The sequence below is a fragment of the Molothrus ater genome, chromosome 5 (assembly GCF_012460135.2).
Source record: "Molothrus ater isolate BHLD 08-10-18 breed brown headed cowbird chromosome 5, BPBGC_Mater_1.1, whole genome shotgun sequence".
Lineage (NCBI taxonomy): Eukaryota > Metazoa > Chordata > Aves > Passeriformes > Icteridae > Molothrus > Molothrus ater.
The window spans coordinates 14489037-14512112 of NC_050482.2; the positions used below are offsets into that span (position 1 = coordinate 14489037).

At 43.6% G+C, this 23076-nt stretch overlaps 1 protein-coding gene across 1 annotated transcript in view; it reads right to left on the bottom strand.

The window, feature by feature from the left end:
* Positions 1–155: 155 nt before the first annotated feature.
* COG5 (component of oligomeric golgi complex 5) overlaps positions 156–23076 on the bottom strand; it is a 174696-nt gene continuing 151775 nt past the window's right edge. Inside the window, exons 17-22 of the mRNA XM_036401303.2 lie at positions 22252–22355; positions 20675–20912; positions 12356–12432; positions 11745–11871; positions 11089–11168; positions 156–856 (exon numbers count right to left, since the gene is read on the bottom strand). Of these exons, the coding sequence (XP_036257196.1) occupies positions 742–856; positions 11089–11168; positions 11745–11871; positions 12356–12432; positions 20675–20912; positions 22252–22355 (741 nt within the window). The 3' untranslated portion in view covers positions 156–741. The remainder of the gene's footprint in view (positions 857–11088; positions 11169–11744; positions 11872–12355; positions 12433–20674; positions 20913–22251; positions 22356–23076) is intronic.

Sequence of the window (23076 nt, forward strand, 5' to 3'; positions counted from 1 at the left end):
GTGTATTTTATAAAATGAAGAAGACTAATCATGAAGTCAGCCCTGCAGCAATGAGCACATTCTGCATGGAAGTCTTTACATGAACCCATCCAAAGTATATTTTAATGCTTTGCTATTAGGAAGCCAGTGAAGAAATTCAAATACTATTTTCAGGATTGGATAGTTAATGTTCTTTATTACAGTTTAAGCAAGAAGAGTTGAAATCAATATAAATTATTTCTAAGCAAATAGCAGTGCAATAGAGAAGCATTTAGGTTAGTTATAAATATTTTTCCTTGTGTTAAAATTAGTGATTTTTAGATAGAAACTGATGATTCAAATGTTTCAGAAGTACAATTTTCTGAATATGGCTAAAATGTATTCAACTGTTTAAAACTCTACTTGTAGGAAAAGAGCTGTTTCCTTATTTGAGATATTCAGCAATTACACTGTAATATTTGAGTTCTAATTTTATACTGTTCTAAATTCAAAAGGAATGCTTAAGAATGTTTCAATTAGATGTAGACTTACAGCACATAAAAGTTGTACAATTTCCTTATAATATTTCTGTATGAGTAAGTTCCTGTAATGTGAACATAAAGCAAGAAGACAGAAGTTTCAGACATGAAGAAAGTAAACATTTCATTGTAAAGCTGAGGTGCTTGGGGATAATTTACATGAACAGTGAGTACCCATGTGGCACCAAAGCCCCCAGCTGTGTTACCATCCATTCCCTGGTGTGAGAGCCTTGTCCAGGTGTGTTCACTGAAGGGTTGACATGGCTTTCTGCAGCAGCTGAACCATTATGGGATAGACTGGTGCAAACTCCTTTCCCTCTCTTGTTCTCACTGATTGAACATAAGCTTCCAGTGCACCACTAAAAAAAAAAACCAACAACAAAAAAAAGTAAAGTAGCTAAAGCAATTAAGTACTGTAAATTCAGGATCTGCAACAGAAATTAATTGCCTTTTTCCCTCCTGCAAAATTTTCCTCAGATGGTCCTACTTGTCTGAGGAAGGAAGTGAACAAGGAAGGCCTTGCAAAGCTCTATATAATTGTTCCACGATCTTCATCTCCTTTCTTGCATGTTTGAGGAGCAAACAAGTTAACATTTAAATAAGCAGCAGCATGTTGCAGATGGCTTGAAATGACAGCTCTGACGCACAGACTCGGGCTCAGTGCTGCACTGGTAACCTTTAGAGAGGGAGAGAATAATCTCCAGCTGCTGCAGACGCTGAGAGTGCAACTTCCAGCAGGAAAGGTGGGGCACTGGTGAACACCCACCGTGCCCTGAGGAGATTCCTGGCACAGCCTTTGGAACTCCCATCTCAGTCCTCAAGAAATGCTGCACTAACCCCAGAGAGGGCTTGGGCAAGGCACGGCCTTGGCTCTCTTACACATTGTCACAGGATGTCACACATGGAGTCATCATGTGGGAACTGCACAAATAAACATTGCAAAGCTAAGAGGGGCGACTGTGGTGATGCTTTACAACACAGGGTCACCTTTCAGCCAACATTCTAGTACACAGTATTGTTGAGTGACAGCATATTTGTAAAACAAACACTGTAAGGGCTCATCTGTTGAGATTCCAACTTACTAATTCATTAAGTAGGCCAAGCTAGAGCTGCCACACTTAAATATAGCTTTGAATATAATTTTCTTCTCCCTTTCTGCTTCTATTTCTTCACTGAACTGATACAATCATCTTGGAGTTGCCTTCTAAAATTTGCTTATATTTGTGCTATTTGCAGCAAAACTGACATTAAGAAAATGCACAAACAACAGACCCCATTTCACATGGAGACTAATAGAGCTCCTGGTATGTGGCTGTTCCTTTTCTAATACAGATTGTCACCACAGTGCTTCCAGCCCCCAGGGTCACTGAGCAGGGAGTGGGTCTGGGTTTTGTCTCATGCCTTCCTTTCTGGGAGTGCAGGATGCACCAGCACAGCTGCTCTGCCAGCCAGGGAGCCCGCTGGCTTTTAGTTACATGGCAGGAACATTCCCAGTCCCACGGGGAAAAGGCAGATGGTTGTTGTGCACATCTGGTGAAGGGGTGGGGGGGCACAGGGGTCAAGGGAGACAGTAACACAGAGCAACCACAAAGTTGTGCCTATAAATACACACCCACTGCTGTAGGATGGTGGGCTGGGGAGGCAGAGCTGTATTTATGTTTGCTGTTCCTTCCAACAAACAAGCCTTTGGTGGAACCCTGCGTTCCTGCACGAAGAGTTCACGGATTTGAAGGCAGCACTGCTCCCTGGTACGTGCCTGCTGGCAGCAGTAGGCAGTGAATCAGGCAAGGCTTAAGGAAAGCAAAAGGACTGAAGAGTGATATTCAGCCCATGTTTCACACACAGAGGCTTCTCCTGGTGTAAGATGGTAAGAGAGGAGCAGCCAAGATCCCTGTGTGGTGCTGCAGCCCTGGGAAGCCTCAGATGAGTCCACCAAACCTGACAAAGCAGAGGAGATGGTAGGAAGATGCAGGGTCACAGTACACTTGGGTGCCTGTGAGTAAAGCTGCTGCTACATCAACAAGGGCTTGGCCATTCCTCAATAACTTGTGCCACAGCATGGCTGGGAATTTCCAGCAGAGCTCATTTATCAGCAAGTGGAAGATGCTCCTGAGGCCAAGAGCCTGAGCTTGGTTCTCTGGAGAGAGGAGTCTGAGCTTTGGCTTCCTGGAAGCCAGTGACAGCCATGGCAGCCCTGCCCCACGAGCTGGTCCTGGGGCTGCTCCCACTCCTGCCAGCGCTGATCCATCAGCCTCGCTGGCAGGGAGCACCAGGAGGAGCTGCCTGTCCCCACCCGCAGTCCCTGCTCAGGGAGAGAGTGAAGTGTGCAACTGGGCAACCAGAGAACCCGAGGCAGCTTCACCTCTGAGCACAGGGTGGGACTGGAACAGCACAGCACCAGGGAATTCCCACCACAGCTCCCATGTCCCTCTGCAGCATCCAGACTTACAGTCCCTCTTTGCTGAAGCCCAGGACATGTTGTCTGGGGGGAGACAAAAGGATGGATTGGATGATTGGAGAGTTGAGATCCTTCAGAAAAATAAAGTTACTGAGCACAAAAACAGTTCCTCATGCTGGCCATGATGCACTTGAGAGCTCTTAAATTTTGATAACAACTTCCTTGTGAGCTACTGCTGAGGGGTCCACAGCAGGTACAAATACACTGTAAGGAATCACTTAGAATTTTTTGCACAGTAACAAACTACAACAGAGAAGCAAGCTGTTACAGGCAGAAAGACAGGGAAAGAATATTTATTTTATCTAGCTAAAGTAAACCTGACATTTTGCACCTGGTCAGCTCCCTGAAAACCTTCAGCCTGCTCCTTCCCAATGGTCCTTGGGGAGCAGCACAAGGGTTTACAGGGAAAAAGGCAACTAAAACACTGCTTGGTGCAGCCACAAAGTGCTTTGGGTGCAGCTCACTTCATTCCCAGCAAAGGCCATCAGCATCATGAACTGCAGAGACATTAGGCACATCCACAGGTTTATTTTAAATCCCAAAACTAGAGAGAAAAACTGGGGGAATGGGACAGCAGGATATTGTGCTTTTTAGATAAACTGGCCTCTTGTAGCAATGAGGGGCCCACATGTGATGAGCAGAGTGAGCAGCAGGTGGGAGATGCAGGCAGGAAAGGATGACATCAAGGATGAGTGGAGATGCTTCAGAAGAGTCAGAAATGTCTCACATTTCCACTCAGGTCAGACCTCAAGTGCTCTGGTCAGCAGTAATTGTTAGCCATGTTAGATGTTTATTAGCTGCTACAAAGAATTGTCCCTTGTATTAAAAAGACAGTTGAGAAACTCCTGTGAGTTTTCTTACTGTAACTGTCATTTATCTTGATAAATCTCTCCCCTTCCACTTAGCAGAGTCCCTGTCTTTTCCATCCTATACACTCCTCAAAGTTTGTTGTGGGCTCAAATAGTTTTTTGAAATCATCACAAGCTGAAAATAGAAAAAAAACCATATTGACCTGCTTAACTTAGGAAGCTCTAACACCTCTTGGTGAAGTTGTGGGTTGGCATCATTATCCAGATGGTAACACTGCTATCCCTTAACTGATTTATCTCCTTGCTTTGAAAAAGCCCTTGAAAAAGATTACAGAGATAACCAGATAGATGAAAGGGAGAAGCTTTACCCTAAAAGCAGCACCCAAAACCACTCAATGTGAGCCCTTGATAATCCTTTGCCAGACTGTTATTCCCATCAGATCAAACAAGATGGAATGAGATTTAGGCTATGCTAAGTGCCATACTGCAGTATTACAGTCCCACTGTCACACCTTCTAGCAGCTTTTATCTTTTTTCCTTCTCTCCTGCCCCAAAAGAATCTGATTTAACTCACAAAACCAACTCCAGAGGCAGCTAAAAGGAGTTTTGCAGGTCCCTTCTGCTGCACTTGCTCTTTTACTGTGGCTTTGCTTGCATTGTTTCAAAGAGATGGAGTCAAACTTCACAAAAATAAGCAACCTGAGAGCATCACAACTCTTACCCACTCCAAAGACAATCAGTAATGTCAATACTCTCAGGTGAATTCTCAGGCATTTTTCTAGAAGAGACCTTTTACAGCTTTACAGTAAACAATGAAAACAAAAGCTTTCTGAATACTCCAACTGCATTCACCATTTTCCTGTGTCCCACACCTGCATCTCCAATAGAAGTATCTAAACACTCTGAAGCTGAATTTTTTTTTTTTAAAGCCATTCATAATTCATAATGTCAGTGTTTCACCTGAAACAGTGAAAGAACAGTGGTTGTGGTAAAGCAAAGTGGCCTGGAGAACTCCCTGTGCCCAGCCAGGGAAGGCTGGGAGCCTGCTCCCACACAGGCAGGTGCAGGAAAGCAGCCAAGGGGAGGATGAAAAGCTGCTGCAGCTGCTGAAGGCTGCTAGCAAAGAGGCAGCCACGGGCACCTGGAGCTCCACACCTACCAGGGGACAAGGGAATCATGGTCAAGCTCAGAAAACTCCTTTGCATTGCTGCCTGTGGGAATGACACCATGGAGGCAGGCCAGGAAATCTGTCCATTCCTGGTAGGAAAGGTCCAGGTGGCAAAATGGCACAAATCATGAATCCAGGGAGGAAGGTTGTTTGGAGTCCAGAGAGCAATGGTGAGCTTGCTCCAGAGTGAGAGGGAGGAATGGGCTGGAAGAGGTAACTAAAAGCACCAATGGTCATAGAGTAGACAGGGTTCCAGGAGCTCATTTGGAATGGGAATTTTGTTTTGCTGAAGACAGTCAAGAAGTCTTCAGGGGACTGCAGCATACAGTGCAGGAAGCTGCTTGTGGCAAAGCAAGATGATTGCTGCTGCATGAAGCCAGACTTCAGTACAGCCTGCCTGAGCTGGGCTACTTGGAACATCACAGGAGCTGCTGGGAAGCCTACCTGACTCTAATCTGGGGAGATAAACGAATTCAGGGGCTTTGTTAACACTTGAAATGCAGAATTTTCCATGACATCTCAGTAAACTTTAGCAGTACTAGCTCAAATGAGCTTCTGTTGACTATGCTGGCAGTACAGGACTCAATTCAGATGCACCAGTTTGCCATTAAAATCTTGTCCTTAGAAAGGCTGGTTCACTCCTGTTTACCAGTGCCAAAGTAGTTGTGGAAAAATAAACAGCACTATGGGTGAAAGCAGTATCATGAAGTCTCCAGCACAGAGGAGATCACAGCTGTTGTCATATAAAAAATGTAATATATAGTTGTATTATTGTTTTTAAGATGGAAGAAACCCTGTTTATGTAATATACAAAACATACTCTTGAAGGGATTAGACTAAATAATGCCCTAAATTCAGCATCTTCTAATAAAGGACATAAAACCTGTTCAGCAATCTGTTTCTATTTTAAAAGACAAGCTATGGTATACATTACAAATATTGTTTGTAAAAGAGAGCTATGGAAGGAGGGTTGGTGGGATGTTCTGCATATATTAATGCTTCATTAAAAATGCCATAAGAAGTAAGGAAAAAAAAAGCCCTAAGTTTAAGATGCCCTCCCACATAAGGAAAAGGATTTTAAAGCACTTATTAAATTACTTCACTTGCATGAGCAAAACCATGAGCTTTCTTGGAAATCAGGACAAACTGATTATATAAGACCCTGATAGTTCTTCTTTAAAATGTTATTTGAACCCATGAAGATTTATATCTAGAGTTAAAAGGGAAAAAAAAAAGTATGATTTGGGTTGTGGTTTTTAAGGAATCTTAATGTGGATCCCTTACAATGACTCTAATTAATTAATCTTATATGGAATTGTGAATCCTAGTGCCACCCTGCTGGGCTCTGCCTTTGGTCAAATGGAGTCAGATTTCCATGGTGAGCTTCAGAAGAGGCAGGGATCATCCCTCTGCTCAGTACTGGGACTGCACCCTGTGCACTGCTGTCCTGATCCATCAGCAGGGCAGCTGCAGGACGCTGGGCCAGACTTTTCTTTAGTACTTTGGTAAAAATCTGTTTGCTCTGCAAACTTTGGGGCAAAGCAGAAAATGGAGAATCTGCTGCGTACAAGCACATCTGTGTGACACCAGGTCTATTAAATCCAGTGCTATAAAAATTACTGTAAAAACGAACAGTAAAACATCCAGCAGCATCACCTGCAGGACAAGAGAGGAGCAGGAGATACCTCTGGTTGTTGCTGCCTGCCTGAGTGCCCTGAGGTTTGTGCCTGGCCAGCAGCGCCACAGCCCCTCCAGCCGCGCTCCTGCCCCGAGCAGAGACAGCTCTGCCCAGCCAGGCTGAGCCCAGCACACACACACAGCTCTGCCCAGCCAGGCTGAGCCCAGCACACACACACAGCTCTGCCCAGCCAGGCTGAGCCCAGCACACACACACACACAGCTCTGCCCAGCCAGGCTGAGCCCAGCACACACACACACACAGCTCTGCCCAGCCAGGCTGAGCCCAGCACACACACACACACAGCTCTGCCCAGCCAGGCTGAGCCCAGCACACACACACAGCTCTGCCCAGCCAGGCTGAGCCCAGCACACACACACAGCTCTGCCCAGCCAGGCTGAGCCCGGCACACACACACAGCTCTGCCCAGCCAGGCTGAGCCCAGCACACACAGAGCTCTGCCCAGCCAGGCTGAGCCCAGCACACACACACACAGCTCTGCCCAGCCAGGCTGAGCCCAGCACACACACACAGCTCTGCCCGGCCAGGCTGAGCCCAGCACACACACAGAGCTCTGCCCAGCCAGGCTGAGCCCAGCACACACACACACAGCTCTGCCCAGCCAGGCTGAGCCCAGCACACACACAGAGCTCTGCCCAGCCAGGCTGAGCCTGGCACACACACACAGAGCTCTGCCCAGCCAGGCTGAGCCCAGCACACAGCTCTGCCCAGCCAGGCTGAGCCCAGCACACAGCTCTGCCCAGCCAGGCTGAGCCTGGCACACACACACAGCTCTGCCCAGCCAGGCTGAGCCTGGCACACACACAGCTCTGCCCAGCCAGGCTGAGCCCAGCACACACACAGAGCTCTGCCCGGCCAGGCTGAGCCCAGCACACACACACAGCTCTGCCCAGCCAGGCTGAGCCCAGCACACAGCTCTGCCCAGCCAGGCTGAGCCCAGCACACACACACAGCTCTGCCCAGCCAGGCTGAGCCCAGCACACACACACAGCTCTGCCCAGCCAGGCTGAGCCCAGCACACACACACAGCTCTGCCCAGCCAGGCTGAGCCCAGCACACACACAGAGCTCTGCCCAGCCAGGCTGAGCCCAGCACACAGCTCTGCCCAGCCAGGCTGAGCCCAGCACACACACACAGCTCTGCCCAGCCAGGCTGAGCCCAGCACACACACACAGCTCTGCCCAGCCAGGCTGAGCCTGGCACACACACACAGCTCTGCCCAGCCAGGCTGAGCCCAGCACACACACACAGCTCTGCCCAGCCAGGCTGAGCCCAGCACACACACACACAGAGCTCTGCCCAGCCAGGCTGAGCCTGGCACACACACACAGCTCTGCCCAGCCAGGCTGGACCTGGCACACACACACACAGCTCTGCCCAGCCAGGCTGAGCCCAGCACACACACACACACAGCTCTGCCCAGCCAGGCTGAGCCCAGCACACACACACACACAGCTCTGCCCAGCCAGGCTGAGCCCAGCACACACACACACACAGCTCTGCCCAGCCAGGCTGAGCCCAGCACACACACACAGCTCTGCCCAGCCAGGCTGAGCCCAGCACACACACACAGCTCTGCCCAGCCAGGCTGAGCCCAGCACACACACACACAGCTCTGCCCAGCCAGGCTGAGCCCAGCACACACACACAGCTCTGCCCTGCCAGGCTGAGCCCAGCCCAGATGGGGCTCTCACGGTGCTCCCTGAGCTGCCATTTGTTCCTGCCCCGGGCAGATGAGTGGGCAGAGCAACTGCCCAGCTCAGGACAGCAGCTCCTTATGGAAATGAACCCTTCATTGGGCCTGGCTTTCAACTCTGCTTCAGCAAGGGTGAGCTTGAATAAGGGGAGTTAACACACAGTCTAATGGTAAAGGTGAGAATTTGGCCCTTGAACGGATGAACTATCCTTCAGGCTGGCTCAAATCATGTCAAGTCTAATAGGGCTTCTTTTATGGAGGAAAAGTTGAGTTTTCAAGCTTAATTTAAAAAGAAAAAGAAAGAAATTGCCCTGACCACTTAAAGAAGTGCTCCTTTCAACACAATCCCTGTTCAGGAAGGACACCTGCAGCAGGGTCATCTCACCTAACTTCAAATGTCTGCAGGGCAGCTGGCTGCCTGAGAGAGCTCCTGTGTCCCAGCCCACACTCCATTCACTGAACAGAGAAAATGGGAGCTTTCAGGACACAATGCAACTGACCTATTTTAGGTACCTGCTTCAGGATGAGATGAATCAGCCCCAGCAGCGCCTGTTTCTCTCTGTTGTCTATAAAGGGAGTCTGGCAAATATACCTCTGGCCAGGTAAATACCACCCCCATGCTGAATTCAAGCAGAAGGAAATGCACAAAAATGCTCAGAGTGGGACTAATTCATACCATTCACACCACGTTTCAAGCAAAGCATTTAAGACCTACAGAGCGGAAGCAGCACTCCAATTAGCTTTAATATGAAGCTAGAAGGATCCTGGTAACACAAGGAAATTAATATCTAGGCAGCAGGTCCCTAGAGTAATTGCACAGTTGTTACAAAGGGAAGTTGCACAAAATTACCATTTGCAAGGCTGCAGCAAACAAAAAGAGAATATTTTGATGTAGGCCAGTGCAGGGATCTGAGGGCTCCAAACATCCAAAGTTCAACTCACACAGCTGAACAACTACAGGTGGAAAAAGCCTGAAGAGGGTGACTGATAGAAGAGCAAGAGGCCTGCAGTTCAACTTGGGTTCATATGAGACACACAAAGAGCTGGCTCAGAAATCTTCCAATAGAGTATTAAAGAAAATAAGAGTGATTCGTGGTCATACTAGTGACTGATGCCTGCTTGCCTGCCTTACATATGGATAACTAGCCATGAAAAATGAATAAAGGATTCAGTGAAAGGATTGAAAGGAAAACTTAGGTATTCCAGCTTTGCTACTTAGTCTAATGGATGACAGTGTCTCAGCCTAAAAGCCTCATCCCAAGGTTTGCTCCTTAATACCTCCATGGTTAGAACAATTTATCAGTGTCTGAACATGACCACCAGCACACCCATTAACTGAATCAGTCTGGATGAAATTTAATTGCAGACAAAGACGAAAATGTGTTGTAGTTTAAGAATGGCATTTTCAAACTTGGGAAAACAAATTGAAGAGAAAAAATCCCACCACTTCTCAAATGATTTGCATTCCCTGCTTTCCCAACTATATCTGAGATTCAACAACACAATCAAAATATTCATAGCTGTTTACATATATGCCTATCACCTATGTCCCTGTAATTCAGTGTCATGGCTTGACATTCAAGAAAAGCTGGTTTTGTAGACAAACCAGACTAATCACAAGTATGATTTTCAAAAAATACACATATGAAGAGACACAGCTTGTATTTTAATATTTCAGAAATAAATTCTAGTAATATCTACTGGTGATCAACTAGTATCTCCTTAACTGGCCTGATCACTACATGGGACTGTGTGGTGCTATCAGCTTCAGGAAGTGCAAATATTTATAGCAGACTCCTCTTGGCTGCTTTAGAAGTGTGGAAAGAAAACAGTTGAATTTCTGAGGCACAATCACTGTTGGCTGGAATGTAGAAGTCAGCTTTTATCACTCCAGCAAAAGCTGGCAACACCCATGCATCATAGTTCAAGGACAGAGGTGGCTCCCAGGCCAGATGGAGCCCAGTGCAGCCACGTGTGTCCCAGGTCACTGCTGTGGAGGACACCAAGCAGTGACCTGGGACACAGTGACTGCCACTGAGATGGCAGCTGGAGAGTTTAGGGCTTTAGGAGCCAAATGATCATCTGAGTTTTGAATCCTGAGGATCCCCAGGCTGGTTTTGTCATGTTCATACAAATCTGCTGTCTCTAACACACTTCAAAACTTTGCTTGATTTGAAAGACAACTCTTCGTAACTTTTCCTAACATCTTAAGATGCAAAATAATATTTAGCTATGAAGTTATCTACCCTAGCAACCTGATGTAATTATTACTTTCTAAAGATCATGGGCTGATTTCCTGAAGAGTAACATTCCAGGTGTGTAACAAGGGTCTTCCAGTTTTAGGTTTTTAGATTTATACCTACATTCATATTGGTTAAGCTTTCAGAGCTTCTCTTTCCTGATACAGATGACAGGACAGCTGCAGTCTTGCCTTTCCAGCAGTTAGGAGAGAGAGGCAGTTTTGCAAAAACACATTATTAATTTAAGCCATCATTGTTCACAGTTTACTTCCTTTACAAGAGGATTATGTGCTCCTTCCAAAGGCACTGGAGAGTTTGAGCACAGGGCAGTGGACAGGAGAGCTCTGTCTGAGTTTGTATTTCTGCCACTTTGCAACTCATCCCATGAGTGGAGAAAAGGTAATGGTATTTGTGATACATCCCCTGAGGCACATTTTTTTTACTTTTCAAGAGTCCTAGTGTGCAGATAAGTTCCTGCTCCATTATCATAAATGTAGAGGAGAAAGAAGCCCGATTTTTACCGTATGAGAGCAAGCCTGTCTTTCTCAGATGGATGATCATCGAGCCACTGGGAGTAGCGGGCAATGGACCACTCAGCCCTCTGGTACAGAGAAATACAAACACCAGTTACACAAAATGCAAAAAAGGAAACAGACGCTCCCATTTCAGAATCAGAGATGACATAAATGAAAGCCACATGAGGCTCTCAATACTGCAGTGATGCAGAATGAATTAAGAAATCAAAGACAATTAACAGGAATAGCCCAGTATGTTATTTGGGGGCTCAGAGGTCATCTCCTACATCAGCTGTTGGCCCATTTCTGACAGGGTTTTTATCTAGATTTCCTGCATCTTACAAGAGAAGGATCCAGGCAATTTGCAGTCTGGGGAAAGGTCTGCAACTTCTACTACGAGCTGACAGAATAATAAAGAATTGGGAGTCTATTTAATATCAGGTTATTGTATCCCTACTATTAATCCCTACTATCCCTACTATTAAATCAATCAATCAATTTAGTAAACCAATTATTATAATGCCTTTGTCACAATAAAAACAAAGCCAAATATTATATAAAATATGCATTTGAATAATTATAAACTAAAACAGCTAGGGCAAACTACAATGCTCATCACACCTTAGGACATCTGAAAATAAAAGACAAGTTGATCTTATTACCTGGAAGGGTGATTTTAGCTCTGGTGGTGCTCTTGTAAATAAGAACTGAAGAATAATGCTGAATGGAATAACCTCTCCCAGAGCTGGGCTACTGGCAATATGCTCACTGGTCTGGAACAGCAGTGGTCTGGAAAAATGTAACAATACACTCATTAAATGAAGAAAAAGCTTATCTTACGCATTAGAAAAGTGCCTCTATGTGGTGGCAATATTTTGTTAGGATAGAACCATTGAGTTTTTTGCCCCTACTCTGCATCTTGGGTTTCCAACACAGGTCCAGTTTGCAAAAATTTAGAGCAGTTGCCTATTGTAATTAAACAACAAAGGACCATAAATTTTGTATTTCAGTGAAAACATTTAAGGTAACTATAGAATTCGCTGTCATACAGAAGATGCACTGAAAGCAATACAAAAAAGTACAATTTGGCCAACATTTGCATGACAAAGATTGTTAAATCATAGTTATACTCTGCATAAAATTTAAAAGAACTTTAATCTATTTCTAATTTGCAGGTGGGTGTTGCCAAAAAAGCTCTCAGTTCAATCAGAACTAACAGGAGGTAATAAATCAGTTTGAAATACAGTTTAGTCATACTGTGGCTGCTCCTCACCTGAATGACCTCAGCTGTCTGTAGGACTTTCCCAAGTCGGAGACTCGCCGACACAGCGGGGCTACTGCTAACTCCATCTAGAAAAGCAAACAGTTCCATTTGAGTTACATCCTCCCAAAACATAACACCTGGCATTGAAGCAGCCTTTAGTCTTTAAGCAATAATCCAAACTTACAGACTAAGTCAGTGACTTCTGTCTGGTGGCTGAATTAAGACAAGAAGCTCTTTTCCTTTCATACTATGTTGCCCAAGCCAAGACTTCTGCCTTGTTCTTGGCAGTAAGCATTTAGTGACAAATGTCTCTACAGTCTGTGCATAACAACAGAAGGGGCCTCCTGAGCTTTCTGAGACCAAAGCTTTGTTTTTTGCAGCAGGTTTATTTTGTTGGTGATGAGTTTCCTAATGAAGCACTTGTGTCAACAGCCCAAAAATCTGACCACAGCCTGGGAAGAAAACAAATCTAGGCAGGTCTCCACAAACCACTGGTAAAGCAGTAAAACTGCAGGTACATTTCAGCTGGGCACCCTTTCCTTTGGTGAAAGACAAGGTTAAAATTATTCCTTCCTGAAAAGTGGGCCCCAAAACCTATACAGATTAGATAGAAGGCAGCTGTGATCTATTGCCAAAGAGTCATATGGAATCATGGTCAAAGAGTAAGACCATTATTTTAATACTTATTTTCATACTGTTGGGTTTCTGAGTTAGAGCAGCCATCTTTAAAAACAAACAAGTTTTAAACACTTTTTGTTGTTGAAGCATGGGAGTTCAGCTTTTTTGAAGAAGAGTCAGGCTCCACTTGGGTTTTTACATCTAAGTTCTGTCACAGGCTCTTCATTTGTCAGTGAGGACACAGAAGTGAGAAAGAACTGTTTCCCTTCTGGATCCCAGACTGAGCATGAACATTACACAGCAAAATTTCAGTTAATGTGCACACCAATACAGATACCACCCCTTAAAAAAACCCTGCAGGTAATTTTACTCAGACATGGATGAAGTCTTTATTTTTTGCATTCCTGAAATGTCAGCCAAATAAGGGATCAAGCTTTATTCTCTGTTTATTAAAATCCCCAACTTGAAAGACTATTCAGACTTTGATTTACATATAATGCACAATTAAACTAAGTTTCAAAGGATGACAGCTAAAATAAGTAAGAGGATCAAAACCACCATACAATGAGTTTCTCTTATAAGTAATATTGCTGAACGAGTTTCAAAGTGTTTGTGATATGACACTATTTGCAGTGAAGTCTTTAATACTATTATATTATTCTTTCCAGCTGCAGCATTTCCTCAGACAGAGATGGAAGCTGGGCCACCAGCTTCACCAAGAGCACAAAACTATGCTGGGGTCCCAGCATAAACAAGGAATAGGGTGCAGTGAACTATGATGCCATAGTTCATCTAAACCCAGAAGAACTTAAATTAGTGAATAATGCAAATCAAGGCATAATTCAGGCATCCCTCTTTAAAAGCAGGTGGCAGGATAGGAGTCATCTCACCTGCTTCTCAACATCTACAGCTTCTCTTCAAAGGCAGTGGCAAGAAACAGCCACTCTTGGGGGCGTGATGCACCTTTCCCCAAGGTGGACACCCAAAGTAGGTCAGGTGGATCATGTTTGTAGGAGTAACCCCCTACATGGCACTCAGGCAAAGCTGGGAAAGCCACAGGGTCCAACCCAAGCATCCTGGCTTCCCCTGCAGACCAGGAGAGGTGGGCAGCTCTGGAAAGCAATGGGGAGCTGTCCCATGGGCAGTGCACAGCCACTGCCTGAGCCCAGGGACCTCTGCATACCTGCCCACATCTGGCACTTCCAGGCCAATTGAAATCTGCATTTTATGGAAATAGAAAGGAGAAGAAAGTGAATAAAAAATCCAGGACATAAGGAAATTAGGAAATAAGGCTCCAGACCTGAGTAACAGCCTGGCTTCCTCTTGCCTGCTGCCCTTTTTGGTCCCCCAATCTTTAGGCTATGAAATGGCCCCTCTCTACCCCCTGAGGATGAGGTCACCTCTCCTGCAGGCAGGTGGGAGGTCAATGTCCCTGTGGCTCAGGAGCCAGCAGCAGCTGTGCTGAACCTGCTGGCACAGGGGAGTGAGGGCAGGCTCCCAGGGAAGGCAGGCTCTGCAGGAACTGCTGCAGGGAGGGGCTCTGACTGCAATGAAGGTACAGCAAGTTCAGCACGTTGCTCCCCCAGGAGTACAGGTGGGAGCCAAGAGGCTGCTGTGCCACACAGGATCAGGAACAAGCAGCCAAAACAAGGAGCAGACCAAGTATGCCTTGCTGCATCATGATACAAGAACCCTCCAGAGCCTGAAAAACAAACGGGAGCAAGACTCTGATTTCTCCAGAGCTTTGTTTCAGGCATCAGCACTGGCTGGGGGCAGCTGGAAGGAACTGATATCCTGCAGGAGTTGGTGTCCCAGCTCTGGTGGGAGCTGTGGGCTTGTAGCTGTGAGGGACCAGGGAGAAGATAAATCCTTTAGGTTCTTTAGAGACTTTGATAACAGGCAACAAACTGCCAGTCTGACTTGTGGAAACAGAGATGCGTAGATCAAACGGTACTCAAGGGGGGGAAGAAATAACAGCATAGCAAAATATAATTTTGCTTAATAAGTTTTAAAGGATTGTTTCGCTCCTGGAACATAATATGAAGCAATGAGACGTTAAGTGAAACTTTCTACAGCTTAACCAATTCCTTATTAAAACAAATTTAAATGAATTCTCTTGAATATACTTTGTAGTTTCCGTAAATTAAAATTTTTAGTCTTAAGTACTAAAGAAGAAAAATTACTTTGGAAAATTCTATTACTTCATCTTCAACCTTTATTCACTGTAGGAAATTATTAGTATTGCTAGAACTAGATAGATTTAATGGCAGCAGATGGTGGATTCGTGAAGTAATAGCTGCCAAAGAAAAATATTGTTTTTAAGCTTTGCAGCATACTATACTATCTCACATTGACTCATGAAGAGTGGGAATGAGCAAAAACTAATGTGGTAAAAATGTACATAAACCACAGAAACTCTTTTTTTTTAACTTTACAATACTAGTCTTTGTGTTATAAGCCAATCTCTCTCCAATAAACAGTATAATTCACATAACAACTAAGATTGTTTTCTTTCCTTGAATTTTAGGTGTTTATCTGAGCCCAGTGACACAGTGGGATGCTATAGCATCCTTCTGCTGTCACAATCACTTCTGAGGCCACTGAGAGGGGTTTAGTGTCTCTGCTGAGCATTGTGCCAGCCCAGGAGCAAGTGCTGGGGAGGAAGCACTCGGCTGGAACAGCTGCTGTTTTCAAGGTGCTGGAATTGGGCAGAGAATTGAGCGTGCATCACTTTTGCTTGTGTTACCTGTCATCACCTGAAATGGCATCAACTGTTGATTCACACAGTGAGTTCTGCTGTAGCAGCCTCTGCTGTGATACACAGCCATAATTTCAAAGCCTGCCAGTGAGCTCTGACATCAAGGGATGCTTTTGGCTGTTGGCAGCCAGTGTTTGTATTATCTGTGCAAGGCCTTTCGCTCAGCCACGTCCTGTGGACTTTACATAGGCTAAGTAGTGTTTTCTGTTTCTTTTCCAAATTTCCCTTCCAAATTGCAAATTTGAAAATTCAAACATCCAGGTTAAATTCAGTGATAAATCAGGTGTTCAAGCAGTAATTTGCAATCACAGAGGCTTGATGTGACATTATCATTAGCACAGAATCCAAGGGGAGCATTAGGAGATGAATGTGCTTGCCAAAAAGCAAGCAGCAGATAGAACAGAAGAAGGCCTAATGACTTCTTTCTTTTAGCTTTGTTCAAAACTCATTGCTTTGCCATGATTTATTCATGCTGGTTTGCTATGCTGTGCAGGACACAGTGGCAGGCGCCTGCCCAACATATGCTTCTTTTCAATGGTTAATGCTATCTAAGCCCAAAAAGGCAATATTATCTTTTCTTCTCATATGACTCTGCCATAGCCCATGGCTAGGTGGTCAATTATCTGTTGAACTATTCACTGGCTGGCCATATTGAAAAAAATACATCACATGCCTGGCTTCTCTAATTGGATTATGTTCAGCAACCCAAGGGTGAAGTTAATACATAGTCTAGATACAGATAATGCATATATATTGAAGACTGCTTTAAAAAGCCCATAGTGAAGTTATTTTTTAGTGTCTATTGTGGTATTTTCAAGATCTCTCATAACTTAAACAGCTGTTTTTTCAGCTGGAAAATCTTAACATTAAATTTTTAGCAATTACATTTCCTCCTGGCCAAGATGAATTCCAAGTTTTTAAATGTTACCTCAAAATGCTTTTTTCTAGCCATTCACCAGGACAGAATGCTTTAACAAGCAAGGGAGCAGAAGAGCTGAACTATTATATGCAAGGACGTTGGCCTTGAAGGGATGTGCAATTTGATTTCTCCCCAGTGCAGCAATTCCAAAAACGGCTGCTGTTTAAGTAAATCCTTCAGCTGGAACACCTCTAAAATAACACACATCAGCAAATAATTCCCTCTTTCCAGGAAGATAATTAGCACTAAACATTAAATGTATTTTAGCTTTAGTAGTTTCTGTCTTTATGACTACAACTGTGATTACAGCATCCTGCTGCTCTCATTTCTCTGTAAGAAACTAGAAAGCAAATTTTTTAGGAAAAATTATAAAAAGCGCCTTTACGCTTGTATCATCATGTTTGATCAAATGAGCAAATCTGTCTACATTTAAAAAATCCAAATGCCTAAAAATCTTGCCTTTTTTTTAATGCCACATATTGAATCAGGAAACTGGATTCTGACCCTAGTCTAGCCAGTAAGTAGGAACAGCTTTTCTACACTAGCATTTAGCATTGTAAACTTCTACCATAAAAACATTTTCCTAGGAAAATTCAATAAAACTCAAGTATTTTGCAGCAATTTTCTGAGAAACACTTGAAGAATTAGTGGCAGCATTAACTGTACCCTATCAAAACGGTCTGAACACAGTACTGAACAAGGCCAAAAATCCCAACCATAAATCATAACTAGGTAAGAAATACAGAAAAGCATACAGAGAATAGTATCGACTCTAACGGGACCAATAAAAATAGTTCATTCTTTGCTGCATTTTCCAGCACTTCCATCAGGTTTTAGGAAGGCCTGAACTACAAGCCAGAATCCCAAATTGTGCCTAAGTGCTGTAACAGCTCTGAACACCAAGCAAACAAAAAGATCCTCTGGAGAAGAACTTGCACTCCCCAGAAACAGAAGTGTTGAAAACCATCAGGGCTTGCTGGCTTATTTGCCTCCAGGAGAACATTTTTTTCAGTCTGACAAGCACTGAATTAAAAAGTGAAATTTGGTATTAAATATGTGAATATTGAATTATGGGCACCTTGAAAATACAAAACCAAACAAAACAAGCTGATTTGGGTGTATACAGGAGTGAGCTGAAAAGTAATCTTGTGCAATTGCTTGCATAAAAACTGAAACTGAGAGCATGAAAAGAGCTGAACTCAGCCTGGAAATGTTTCTAATGAGACGCCCAAGGAACTGTGGCACTGATAACAACCTTGCAGTGCTATGCACATTTCCTAGGGCTGGGAATGTTCCTGTAAGCACTGATTTACATGCAATCACATTAATGATATTCAGGCATATTTCAAGCCTATCATAGCTCTGTTTACAGCTGCCACAGTACACACACCTAGTCTCACTGCTGAGAAATCTTTAATGCACAGGGCAGCCAAATGCCATACTGACACTGCAAACAGGCTAAGACAGAGAATTCAACAGAGCCACAGCAGTAATACCTAATGTATGAGTAGCTGAGGCTCACTCCAGAAAATTGGCTGTTATGCACCTCAGCAAACCCAGTTCTCAATGAAGAGAACTTGAAATTCATTTTCTCCTTCTGTGTGGACACCTGTTGTTTTGAGGCAACTTATCAGTAAAACACGTTTTCAGTGCAAAAATTTTCAAATCAGACTCTCAGCCAAAGCTATTCTTGCTGAGTATAAGGCAGCTGTAACTCTGTGAGTGCCCTGAATGTGAAGAAGCATGAGATACCTAAAATCTCATCAAATAACCTTTGATGCAATCAAAGGTTATTTGATTCATTGCATGTGTGTTTATAGTAAGAACTCAAATTAATCAAAGCTTCTGGACAGATTTCTGCCCAGGTCTTTTGCTTGCAAGCAACACCAAAATACCAGAAGGGGTCTTAGATCTCAAAAGTCAGTTCTGACCAGGAACATGTAACCTTTTTTTGTGCAGAGAAAATTCAAAATTACTTTACAAGACAGAAGACAAGTAAAAACAGTTTATAAACAAACCTACTCCTACACATGGTATCTTTCCAGGCAGGTTGTTTCCTTTGGGTTTGGCTTTAGTCCAACAATGCAGTGCCTTTCTGGGACTGAAAAAAAACCTGCACACAGCACTTATGGCCATTTGGAAAAATTTATCCTTCTCAGCAAGCCAGCAGCCCAGCTAAATACCTGCTCCCTGCCCTCCTCAGCCAAAAGCAGCAGCAAGCTCTCCTAGTCCTCACTAAAGCTGCTTTTTACACCAGGACTGCTGGCTGGGTCAGAGCAACAACCACCTTCCTGCCAGGCTCCCAGGAGCTGGCATGGTGGGAATGTGCACAAAATCCACCAGGTTTTTGGGAGGAGCACACACACATCCCAGAAAACATGGACATAAGGCAGCGTCCACTTACAAAATGTTTCAGTCCTTTTCCTTCCATCCTGAGCAAGGTGACAGAGTGTCCAGGCCATTCTGGACACTCCAGCCCCCGTGCAGCCTGGGACACCCAGAGCAGCTCTGTGCAGAGATGCTCAAAGGCACAGAGGAGCACTGAGCTGGCTCCTGCAGCTGCTTGGACACAGATTTCTTGTCTTAAGCCCATTTTTAAACAAGCCAAGAATACGGTGCAATGTGAAGAAAAGAAAAACACAAGTCCCCAGATGCAGCAACAAATGAAGGCAGGAGAGACAGGAATGAATTCAAACCCTTTTTTTTATACTGTGGTACAAAAGAAATCAGAATATTTATGTCTATACAGTTGTCCATTGAGAAGTTATACTCAGCACAGTGGGGAAGACCATGCAAATTCCTCTACACTGTACAAAAACATGTCTTCATTTTTCATTTAAAAGGTAGCCCATGTCAGAGTGAGAAGAATCAGTGTTTAAAAACTACTAACAAGTTATATTTTTAGATTATAACAGGTGCTTAGATCAGATGCTTTTACTGTACAATCAGGTAAAAATATTTTCCAAATTTATATGACTTACTTTAGCTAAAATTAGCATAAATTACAAAAATTATCTCTATTACTTCCACAGGAAGAGTCAAGTGTCCTTTTTTTGCTTCCAATTTTATGCCATTGTCTTCAAAATAGAGAAGGGAATGGAACCTTCTCGCTGAAAGCAATTGAAAACTTCCCCTTCATTTCTGTGGTTAAGGGCTGATTTGCTATTTTTGAGTAATGAATAAAAAAATTTTACTCAGGAGTATGTAACTCACAGGCAAATGATACAAAGCAGCCAGAAGAAGGAGTGGAGGTGGCAGCAATTCCTCCCTCCCTGCCTTCCTCTCCTACCTCAGTTACCTACCAGCCAAAATCAGCACTCAGTATGCAGACAGCTGGTGCTAATTCCCTTTTCCACTTGGATAATAATAAATGGCAGCCTCAGATTGATCCATGGATGCCTGATTCTTTGGCACATTAACCATACAGTAGTACTGCAGACAAATTAAATTTTGATATAGCAGATAACACAGACAGGTAATGGATATGAATCTAGCAATTTCTTTTGTGGTTTAGTCCTGGACAGGAGTTAAGCAGAGCTGAGATGCAGGTCAGTCAATCGGGTCACAAAGACAATCTCACAAGACAACTGCCCTTCTGCTTTCTATAGGGCAGCTCTTGCCCAGGATATTGATGTTTCTTTAGCTTGTCTCCTTCACTGCAAAGCAGCTGAGTTAGCCATTAACCACTGTGGGCATTGTGATATATAGAGTGATTAAGGAAGTGACACACCATATTCCATTAGAAGAGAGAGAAAGAATGAAGTGAATGAATGGTGGCAAATGATGGACGTGCCACAGAGGTTGGCCCAGTGGGACAACATGCCAAGATGCAGCAGAATTTAAATGCAACAGTCCCCTGGACAGGAAGCTGTCAGACCTCCCTGAATGGAGGATCCAGTATCTTATCAGAGAGGATGTTAGACCTGGAATGCACCAATCTCTACTACTGCCTGCTTACACCTCAATGGGGACAAAAGCATTGATACTTTTCAGTGAAATGACACTACAAAGCAGAAACCAGCACTGAGGGTACCTGTGCAAAATCCGCTGCCAGGCGCATCTTCCCACCTTCTCCGAGGGGCCTGATCAGACTGGCATGGCGAATGAAAAGCTCAATTGCTCTTTGAGCCATGGCTTCAGTGTTATCAAAGACAAAGTCAAAACACTCAAAATGCCTGAAGTAGTCGCTCATGACTCTTGCTATGAAACCCTGAAGCTCTTTCATGTAGAGAGAACAAGGGACATCTGGTTTTCCTGAGCTGGATAATGATCTGAAAAAACAAGAGAAGAAAAAGAAATAGGGGCAGCTAAATTCATCTTTAAAACACAACCAAAACCTATTGGATTCTTTTAAACTTTTTTCCTACCCCATCAAGTCATGGCATGAATTGTAGAGTCTCATTTCTACTCAGAATACAGAGCATGTAACTCTCTCTGAAACTATAGTCAGGAAATATCTCTTTATCAGCCATGCCCATGAAGAATTAAAAGACGAAACAAGAAATAACAAGATAAAGGGCAACACCCCGCTCCTACCCAACCTGCAGAGCCTCCTTCCATTTGGGGCCTACACCTGAAATCCAGATCCTAAATCTGAATGTCCCAGTTGTTGATTTGAAACTCTAAAGTGGATCATAAAATATAAACATATGTCACAGGGTTACTAACTTAGCCTGTCAATCCCAAATCTGTTCTCTGTAGAGAAAAAGTCACTGAGATTCCTCCAAACCCAGGATTACAAAGTCAGTATTACAGAAGCAGCACAGAACCCCTAGATACAAACCAGTCCTCTTTCTCTTTCTTTGACTGACAGTCAGGTCAAAGAGCTCTTCCAAACTTAGAACACACAGGCTACCTAACAAAACTTAGCCTTTGGCTGGAAACTGTTTGCCTGCCTAGAGAGGTATTGTGCTACTGGTGCCAAAAGAGGGTAAGGGTAAAATGTTGCTTAAAAGAAATTAAAAAGGAAAATTCAAAACGTCTCTGAAAAAATAGTATTTTCAGTTAATTTTCAAGACAGAAAACAGGACAACTGATGATGGTGCAAGCAATGTCAGAACAGAGATGACAACCAAAATAAAATTTAGGAAGGAAGTCTCAATTATACATCAGACTCAAGATCTTGGCATGTAAAGAATCCTGGAAATTCTAATGAAAACACACTAGGAAAATAGCATAACATACTGAACCTGAGATTTAAATTTTTTAAAAAGTTAAAATTAACTATTACATCACAGGTAATATGCTTTGACAAATAGAAATACTGACAGTTCTGAAGACTGTCCAAAAAAACCACATTTTGAAACCAGAAAGGCCTTTTGAAGCACAAAAATGGCCTCTTGTCAGATTTCTTTTTCTATTTGAAATGAATTTTACTCAACAGATAGGAATAAAAGAGGGGGGAGGGAGAGAAGACAGATGCTACCTGATTAATTTGTTTCAACAGATAGGTGTAATTCTGCTTCCTGTGTTCATTAACCATAAAGCATCACCTTCCCCTCAACAAACAAGCACTCTTGCTTCAAGGGCATTGTGGCAATAACAATCTATTACACACATGCAGGACATCTTACTCGAGCAATGGTAAATGTAAAAGACATTTCTAGTTACCCAGAAAAATCTTCCTGGTGCATAGTGATGATAATAGCTTCCACTGAATCTCCTACAGAGTTCAGTAGCGGCTGAACAGCACTTCCCATTAGATCATGGACTGCCTAAAATAGAACAAGAAAAAGGCACAAGTAAGGAAACAAAAACTAGAAGCATTTGCATTTTGATACCTCAAAAATACCTTAGGAAACAGTTCATTTTATCAGTGCTTTTTATTATTTTGCATTTGAAAATGCAAAATAGGAGAACCGAACCTAATGATAACATTTTTCTTTAACTGATTTTACCAGCAAAGTGCAGAAATAAGGCTGCTTGCTGCTTCCTTCAAAAGCATCCCTTTTTGAAGGAAGGCTTTACAAATTGCTTTGCCCAGAAATTTGGCATTCCTGGTTTGTACATGTACATGTTCTGGGGCACATTTGGCTCAGCTGTTCATTGCCCAGACACAAGCTGCCCTTCATTCCCCTGCACACAACCCCTCCCAGGTCAGTGCCCAGCAGGACAGACTTGGAGAGCTGTCAGCCACAGAGGCTGCACCACCATCCACATCCCCCTCCAGGAAAGTACCAGGTCACATAAAAATTACAATTTGATGTCTGTTGGGGGAGGAAGGGGGTGATGAAGGATCCAGCTATTGCTGTGTGAATGCTGCAGAGAAAGACATTTATTTTCACAGTCAGATGACATCTATGTCCTGACTGTTATGAGAATATTCTGAATACAAGCATAACTCCAGCATGATTTAGCATAGGTAACACATATGTAGCTGCAGACACAATAAATTAGAAATGTCAGAATATTTGTATACCTGTTACTGAATATACT